General features: G+C 44.9%; 1 protein-coding gene across 1 annotated transcript; it reads left to right on the top strand.

The window, feature by feature from the left end:
* Positions 1–6334: 6334 nt before the first annotated feature.
* LOC125512201 (ethylene-responsive transcription factor WIN1) lies at positions 6335–7964 on the top strand. The gene is made up of 2 exons (XM_048677284.1): positions 6335–7022; positions 7148–7964. Exons 1-2 carry the CDS (start codon positions 6940–6942, stop codon positions 7686–7688), a joined length of 624 nt encoding a protein of 207 aa, XP_048533241.1. The 5' UTR covers positions 6335–6939; the 3' UTR covers positions 7689–7964.
* The last annotated feature ends 559 nt before the right edge of the window (positions 7965–8523 follow it).

The raw sequence follows: 8523 nt of genomic DNA, 5'->3' as shown, positions 1-8523 counted from the left end.
GAATTCTTCGGGCAAGTGAAAGATGAGGATGTCATCAATCTCTTCCAGAAAGGGAATCGTAAAGTTATATTGTAATTTCCTTTGCTATTTGTATTTTTTCTTAATTGTTAGAGATATTGCCACAATGATATTTTGCTACTATTATCAATGTATGGTCATTGAGTCATTAATGTTCTCATCTTGCTGTATATTTATTGTTCTATTGTGTTGCTTTGGCATAATCCTTTTTAAAAGAATACCCAGCAGCAAATTCCTGGCTCCGCCACTGCTCCGGTTGTAGATGAGCACGTCCATGGACATATGGATTTACCAACTCTGGTTGTAAATGCTTCGAATCGTATATTCTAGAGTCTTATATCTAAATTTAACAATTTCTCCCGTAAAATATTTTTAACAATTTCTAAACTCCTTTTATCTTTTTCGTATCAGGGGTCATCAAAATAAGCAAAAAATAGTATTTGTACGTAAACCACCCAATGACCGTTGCATTGTATTGAATATTGATTGGGTGAATTGAAGCTAGCTACTAGCCAGCATACGTACGCACGGTGACATTACACGTGTACATGTAATTTAAGAATCTGTCGTGATCAGGTGCATGGTCGTTTTCCTCCATGAGACAGTCGGCATTAGCTGATGCTGACCTTGTACCACGCAGTAGAGAGAGAGAGAGAGAGTGAGTTTAGTCTAATTAAAGAACTTGACGCCTGATTATAGGAAGTGCTCGCGTCTCTCTCTTTGCATGCAATCAGCATCATCGATGGAATCGAGAAAACGGCCGACCGCCGCACAAGCTCATAAATTGTTCCATTGGATGCGCTCTCTCTCTCTCTCTCTCTCTCTCTGATCAGAGATGATGACGCCGACAAGCTAACCGATGGAGCTTAGAGCGCCTAATGGCCGATCGACATATACTACGTTTTAATTGGTGAACATCGCTATGTCACTGTGTACGTACTGCTGTCTAGCCACTAGCTAGGTCCATCTATCTCGCTGCGCAATTAACTGCTCGCGGTACGTACGTACGTACGTATAAGATGGGGTTTTCGGCCGCCTCGTCTAGTCTGGAAATGGACAGCTGAGATCCTGCGTTCGGCTGGAGCTATCGTACGTGCATGGATGCTACGTACGATCGACCATTAACATTTTTTGTCCACGTAGACTTCGTCGATGACTCCGATGTGCGGCTCGACTAGTCGATCCGAGTACGTACTCGTTTTCAGTTATGGAGCTCGCCATAGTTTGGTCTGGTCGTTGCCGGAGAAAACGCATGCGGACGCAGATGACGGCTTTCTTCTTCCGACGGCGGCGAGAGGCGGCTCACGCTCAAGTAGGCCGCCGGCGGCCGGCCGGTTCCCGGTTTTTTTGCCCCGCCGGTTCCTGGTTACCTGCAATACTGACGACGGAGAGAGGACCAGTACCAGTACCAGTACCACAATTCGGCTGCTCGAGCCGGCAGGAGAGGCGGATGCGACGACGCCGGCAGGAGGGCTCGTGTTACTTCAGGGTTAATCCTTTTTTACGTAAAAAAAATAGAAGGAGGGCACGGAAAGCGTGAATGAGATTCTACCACAGCGTGTGTTCGCCCCATAGCAGGCTGGGCGCGTATATCCACGGAATGTCAGCACTGGAACCAGCCTCGAGCGAATGATTGGTTCGCTACAAGAGGCCTTCCCCGTGAACGTCTTCGTCCGCTACCACCAGAAGCCTCCCCACGCGAACTAAACGGCCAGGCAAACCCTTTGCTAGGCCTTCAGGCCCAACCACCATTACCTTGTACACCCCCCCCCCCCCCCCCCCCCCCAAAAAAAAAAGATTTGCCATGACGGATGTAGGACCTCGCACCCCTCAAAAAAAATGTAGGAGCTCGTTTTTTAATAGCTATAAACAACACAAAATTACAATGATGTTCATAATAAAACTGCAAACGAAATTGGCATGCTCTAAAATAACAAAAAAGTCATGCTCTAAAATGTTTTTTCATTTTCAAGATTCAAGTATTAAAAAAAATTGCCATCTTAAAAACAACAAAAATTGCCATGCTATGTAGCATAGAAAATGAAATAAAAGTAATCGCACGGCAAAAAATTGAAAAGAAAAAAATGTTAACTAGAAACAAGGCAAAACATGCAAATGCATCAATGATCGCATGGCAATTTTGTCAAAAAAATATATGTTTCCTAAAAATGCTGGCAAGTTTTGAAAATTGTGTAATAGCCACATCGCAAAATAGGAGGGGGGGGGGGAGGGGGTATTTCTCAAAAATCATGGCAGATTTGAGAAAAAAAATCCATGATCTGCATAATACAAATGCCATGGTATAAAATATTAAATTGCCATGCAACCTACAATAAAATTATCATGGTCTAATTAATAAAATTGCCATGGTCTAAATAATGAAAGGGAAACGATTCTGATCACCCGATTGATCTTTCTGTGCGCATCGATTGCCTCTGTGGCCGTCGGAACTTTCTTTAATCGGATGGCTCCGAAGCATCCTTTTTCCACAGTCTAGATTTGCAACTGACCTATTGTTGCAATCTTCTCCCCACAACAATTAATTTGTTGCAAGATCTGGATCCTGGCAACCACCAAGCACGCACGCCACCAGATCCGTCGGCGCAGCGACGAGCAAGCTTTCCTTCATCGGCAGCCCTCCCCTCTCTCTCCTCCTATTTCCTCTCCTCGTCGGTTGGGCCCTCTCTCCTGCTCATCTCCTCGGCCATCGGTCGTCTCTACACCGGCCACCTGAAGAGCTCGCCCAAGCCGCCTCCTGCCGGATCCGCTCAGGCAAGATCGACATCTCACTCCCTTGGCTGCCTCCGCCCCTCTGTCGCCCCCGACTTCGCCCGCCTGCATCGAACACTACTGTTGGACGAGGAGGTCGCCATAGGGAGTGTGTTCGTCGTGTCGTGGTTCACAGTGGCGCTCGTCACCTCCTCGAGCTCAACCGCAACCGCCGGTGCCACGGCAGCAACAGTTCCGGCAATGATCTCCGTTGCATAATTTTTCTGTAACAAGACATCTGTTACAAAAAAAAAATTCTACAAATATTCATGCAACATGCTCTCTGTTGCAAAAAAAATCATAGACATTTCTGCAACATGATTCTTGCTGCAAAATAATTCTGCAACCAACCTCTATTTGCAAATGTTTCTGCAACAAGATTTTTGTTACAAAGGATTCCGCAACAAGACTTTTGTTGCAAAAGTAGACGACCACGCGTGGCCGCTAGATTATGCCAGATATGATGGCTCGCGAGGCGGCGGATCTTTTAAAATAGCACACCCTTAAATTGTCATGGTGTGTAAAATAGATTTGCCATAGAACTATCATGGTGTAATTAATAAAATTGCAATGCTTGAATTGAAAAAAATTGCCATGGTGTGTAAAATAGATTTTCCATAGACACATGACAAATTTGGAATGATGCACGGAAATAAATTTTCCATGTAGTTTGGTGTCTAAAAACTGTTGCAAAATATATCAAAACAAATGCGGTTATGACCATTTGTACCTAGTGCAAAAAGCTGCCATCTACATTTTTTTGTAAATTTGCCATGTACCTAAGACAAATTTTTGCATATTTTTGCCACCTAGTAAACATATTTTTGCGCATATATGTACGGTTGATCCATGCATGCACGAGAAAGAGAAAGCCACCGTACGTTGGACTCGTCGTAACAATAAGAGAGTGCTTAATTAAGGCCAGCTTTAATGCCTTGTCCCTCAGATTTGTCCTTTCGGCAACTTTGTCCTTACAAGAAAAAACGTCATCGATCGCAATATTATGTACTAATAATGCACAACTGCCCTTATGTCATACCAGGGCTTGCCCTTGCAATTTTCTTCGCCGATCAGCAGTCTGATGTCCAGATCCAAATCATTTTGAGCTTTTTCAAGAACATGCAACCAAAAGCACAACAGTATAGAAATTGCAAACGCATGAATATGTAATAGAAGTGATTTCGCCGCGCTGTATACAGAGGTAGGAGCACCAAGTGTTTGCCGTAGATGTAACCGAAACAACAGAAATTTCTTTAGAATAACATGCAAAATGTTCATGGTAAAAGCTTCAGTGGTTTCAATCAGATAAATCAAACAGTGAAATCCCCCAATATGTAGAATTCCCTTTGAATCAAAGAGTACTAAATACACGCAACACATGTCCCCTAATTGCATCCAGGTTGGATGAGCAGCGAGATCAATGCCAAATGTAAAATTGGAAAGCATCCAACTACTGTACTTAATAGGGTCTGATGATCATGTGAAGACTAGTGACATCTCAAATTACTCCACAGAATATCAATGGGAGTCGCCGCAAATTGCTATCCAAAACTCTTGCATCACATGTCACTCTCGTAACTTTGATAGTTAAGTTTTGTCATACATGTATTCACGTTAGTTACCAAAATACAGGGAGGTTTGGGTGCACGCTTTCCAAAGCAAAACCTATATTTCAGTGGGACATTATAGTGTGATGCAGATAATAACGAGGCGCTGCACGTAGGCATATCCATATGCAGTATGCACCTTGATAGTTGTCCGATCATTTAACCATGTTTTTCTTCCTTGCACACAATGCAGTTGAGCTAGTATCCTGAGACACAATGAGAAATAATTGAGGCCGGCCAGCCAGACTCCGGTCCGGTATCCCGCTAAGGTCCTCGAGTTCTACCAGAAACTAATGATTTGGCAACCCGGTCTGGCCACATACTGTCCCTCAGACCCTTCCACATCATCCATCCACCATCTCAGCCAAAATCAAGCAAAAAAAATGCATTTGTAATATGTGCCACGAGACAAAAAGAAATACTGGCTACTCATGAAACTCCACAGTGCAAAAACATATAGGGACTGAAAGCACACAAAAATAATATTTTTACTTCTAGTATAAGAAATCTAACAAGATATTATTTCACTTGTGATCAATTTAAACAAGTACACACATATTAACACTCGAATTTAAGGAGTTTTTGGTTTGACCAGTCGAGATCCAAAACTCCAAAGATTTCTAAAGAGGCACTAGTACATTGTGAAATGGTACTATTTCCTGACTTGATGTACTGCTGCCAGTTTGAACTGGTGTGCTGCATGTACTTGCCATGAGGAAAAGGTTGCGTGCAGTGCAGACAGTGTCAGAAGAATAGATCGGGCACAGAAGCTTCCTATCCAGCAAAACCTGACACAGATGTCTGTGGAGCCTGCACATACCTGCTCCTCATTAACTGAGTCGACAGGGGTAACGGACTCCAGCAAGCAAATCCGATTCACTTCAACACAAAAAATAAAATGAAATCGGGGCAGTTGCCTGGTGAAATATGACAATTATTGCAGACCAACTGTTGGACACTTAAATGTCGATATCACCAGACTGCGTAGGGACGTCCACGGCCTAGTTAGTACTACCCTTGCCGTGCATTGTCAGGGCATATACCCCATTTGAGCAGAATTATGGATGGTAGTGTTAAGAAGAGCAGCAAGATGTTTACAAATCTGAAGTCACTGCCATGAACTTTCAGATTGCGTGAAAAAAGATCGAAAAAACACATAATTCATAGATGGAAAACTTTGATGAAATTTGGGAAGTCTTGCGACCAAGCACGACGATCATAACACAGCAGTCAACAATATGTCAGAAGATATAACTTTTAAATTCTCCATCAAGCAAAGGAAACATGAGCACGCACCATCGTCATCACCAGGCTGTACATGGAGCTAACCTTGGACAGGCTTAAATGCGAACCAGCTCCAAGGAAGCGATCCCAGAGCCAAAAATATCGGAGCAAAGGGAAGCTTGACAGCTCCCCAGCAAGTCTTACTCAAAACCGCTCTATCAAGTCTAAAAGTAATCTACCCTAGCTTAAAAGCAACATTTTGTTGCACATTCCACGGCTCAAAAAAGACTGGGTGTTGAAAGATGAAGAGGGGTTACAAATGAAGCAAAAGAGCCTCCAAGAGGCCATCGCACACAAAGCACAAAATATCCCGAAAACGCTGGTTTCCCAACACAAGTCTTACCATATTGACAATCCAAACAGAAGCCTTGACATACCAGTCTTTGCAGTTAAGTGCCAAGGGGCCATGCGTCCCATGGCACTCAAACCCATGATTGGATTGGGCATCAGGACCACGGCCATTAGCTACGAAAGAACCAAGATGGCGAGCTCTCTTTCTGTATCTGACTCGGTTTTACTTGCACCTTTGTCCTGGTTTGTAACATTATTGTAACTTTCATTAACTCATTTAGCTCAAGGCTTCTGGTGAACAGCTGTTGGTACCTGACCTGTTGGGCCTTTAATAATAATAATAATAATAATAATAATAATAATAATAATAATCTCGGGATCTGATCTTTGAGAAGAAGGGAAGACATGGCTAGTTGTAGGAGCTTAGGTGAATCAACTCTGCCAGTGCCAGGGCTGCCCAGCCCCACAATTAAATGTGGCTGGCCACTGGTGTAGGTGAGCGTGTTTATTACCACTGTACTAGCAGGGAAGGTGGTTATGCTATGCATCTACTCAGTTCACCGACAGTCCACCCCTGCGGACCCCCTCCAGACTTCCGTTGCGCCTCCCCCGATCTCGCTCTTGTCTTCTGCCTCCGCGCACGGCTGCGTGCTAGACTGGTGGTGGTACTGGTAAGTGACCCCAGCAGCAAGGCACCCATGCTCTCCGGTGTATACACTGTCTTCCAATGATGGCCGGTGAAAACTAGACCAGGCACACTCTCTTCTGTGAGGGGGGGCGTGTGACACTGTGCCGCGTACTATTTGACTACCTACGCATCTAACCACATCTAACACGGCAGTGCAGAGGCAAGTACAGGCTGGGCAGCTTATATTCATCACTCGGACCAGAGCTCTTCTCCTCACCCCCCACAACACCTTGGCGGACTCAAGAGGCTCGTTCCCTCGTCTGTGAAAGACAGGCAGAACAAATGGTGCAACCCAAGAAGAAGTTTCGTGGAGTCAGGCAGCGCCACTGGGGCTCCTGGGTCTCTGAGATCAGACACCCCCTCCTGTAAGCCCCTCCCCTCCTTTCTAGCTTCCCTCGATTCCCTCTAACTTCCTCTAAAGATCAGTGGTTTTTCCATCGATCGGTTTACAAGATTCTAACAAACTGCATGCGTGTCTTTGTGAATGAAGTAAAAGAAGGGTGTGGCTTGGTACCTTCGAAACCGCTGAAGAGGCTGCACGGGCCTACGACGAGGCCGCCGTTCTGATGAGCGGCCGCAATGCCAAGACCAACTTCCCCGTGCAGAGGAGCAGCACCGGCGATCCTGCCCCAGCTGCAACCCGGGACGTTCGTGGCGGCAGCTCCTCCTCCTCTACGAGCAACCTGTCCCAGGTTCTCAGTGCCAAGCTTCGCAAGTGCTGCAAGGCGCCGTCTCCGTCCCTCACCTGCCTTCGCCTTGACACCGAGAAGTCCCACATTGGCGTCTGGCAGAAGCGTGCAGGGGCCCGCGCCGACTCCAACTGGGTCATGACCGTGGAGCTCAACAAAGGGGCCGGGCCATCCGGCGATGCGGTGGCAGCGCAGTCCACAGTGTCAGCAACCACGGCTTCTTCACCGGCGAGTACAATGGATGACGAGGAGAGGCTCACGCTGCAGATGATCGAGGAGCTGCTGAGCAGTAGCGGTCCAGCTTCGCCATCGCATGGAGAAGAAGGTAGCTTCGTCGTCTGAAAAAGCATGGACGAAACAGCATCGCAACGTCGCCATCCGAGATCAGGATCCCGTAGACTGGTTGGTACGCAAGCAGTTCAGGTTGTTTCAGGAAGATAGATATATGTCTACTACTCGATCCAAGTTACAAAAAGCATAAGTTTGCAACTGTGTGCAGCTATATGTACTTATATTTGTTATTACATACACAGTCACCGTCAAGATACTTTATTATATACATCAATGTCAGTTATGTAGTATATATAAAGGAAATAAATAGAATGTGGTTTTGTGTTACCTCATGCCTTCATTCAACTTCAGACTCCAAACTTGGACTCTTAGAAATCTAAATAACATGATGAAGGTGATATTTGTGAAGAAGACCTCAGCTCTATACGACAATCATTTCTAAGGACCATGGGCTCTAGAGGTTTATGTATACAGAAGAAAACACCAACCATTTTCTTGTATTGATGCGATATGTGTATGCATTTATTTTGAGGAAAAACATTTATAAGGGATATAAGACAAACCAGCAAGCAGCCAAGCACCAACGCAACTCAGTCAAAAAAAAAAGATAAAAAATTGTTCGCGAAAAAATAAGGTATCGATCGAAGCCTACAACTTGGCATTGTGCCTCAGCTAGCACACAATTCCATCATCTGCAGTCGTCAGGAATTTCCTTCAAAACAAGGGAGGTGAAATGTTTTTGAACATGAGAAGGGTATATTGTCAGGAAGCTCCCTTCTGCCAGTTACGTTAGCAATGTCGTCAACAACTCCACATCATGCAATCACATGCTCAGCAACGTAGATGTATGAGTATGCATTTTTCGAACTAAATCCTAAGAAATCCA

Source organism: Triticum urartu, chromosome 6, assembly GCF_003073215.2.
Source record: "Triticum urartu cultivar G1812 chromosome 6, Tu2.1, whole genome shotgun sequence".
Lineage (NCBI taxonomy): Eukaryota > Viridiplantae > Streptophyta > Magnoliopsida > Poales > Poaceae > Triticum > Triticum urartu.
Note: the sequence above shows the minus strand (reverse complement) of the source record. Positions and strands in the feature narration are given on the sequence as shown.

Coding starts and splice junctions, on each gene's coding strand:
- LOC125512201 (XM_048677284.1), top strand. CDS start 6,940: ATGGTGCAACCCAAGAAGAAGTTTCGTGGAGTCAGGCAGCGCCACTGG. Junction 7,023..7,147: donor GAGATCAGACACCCCCTCCT/GTAAGCCCCTCC, acceptor TTGTGAATGAAG/TAAAAGAAGGGTGTGGCTTG.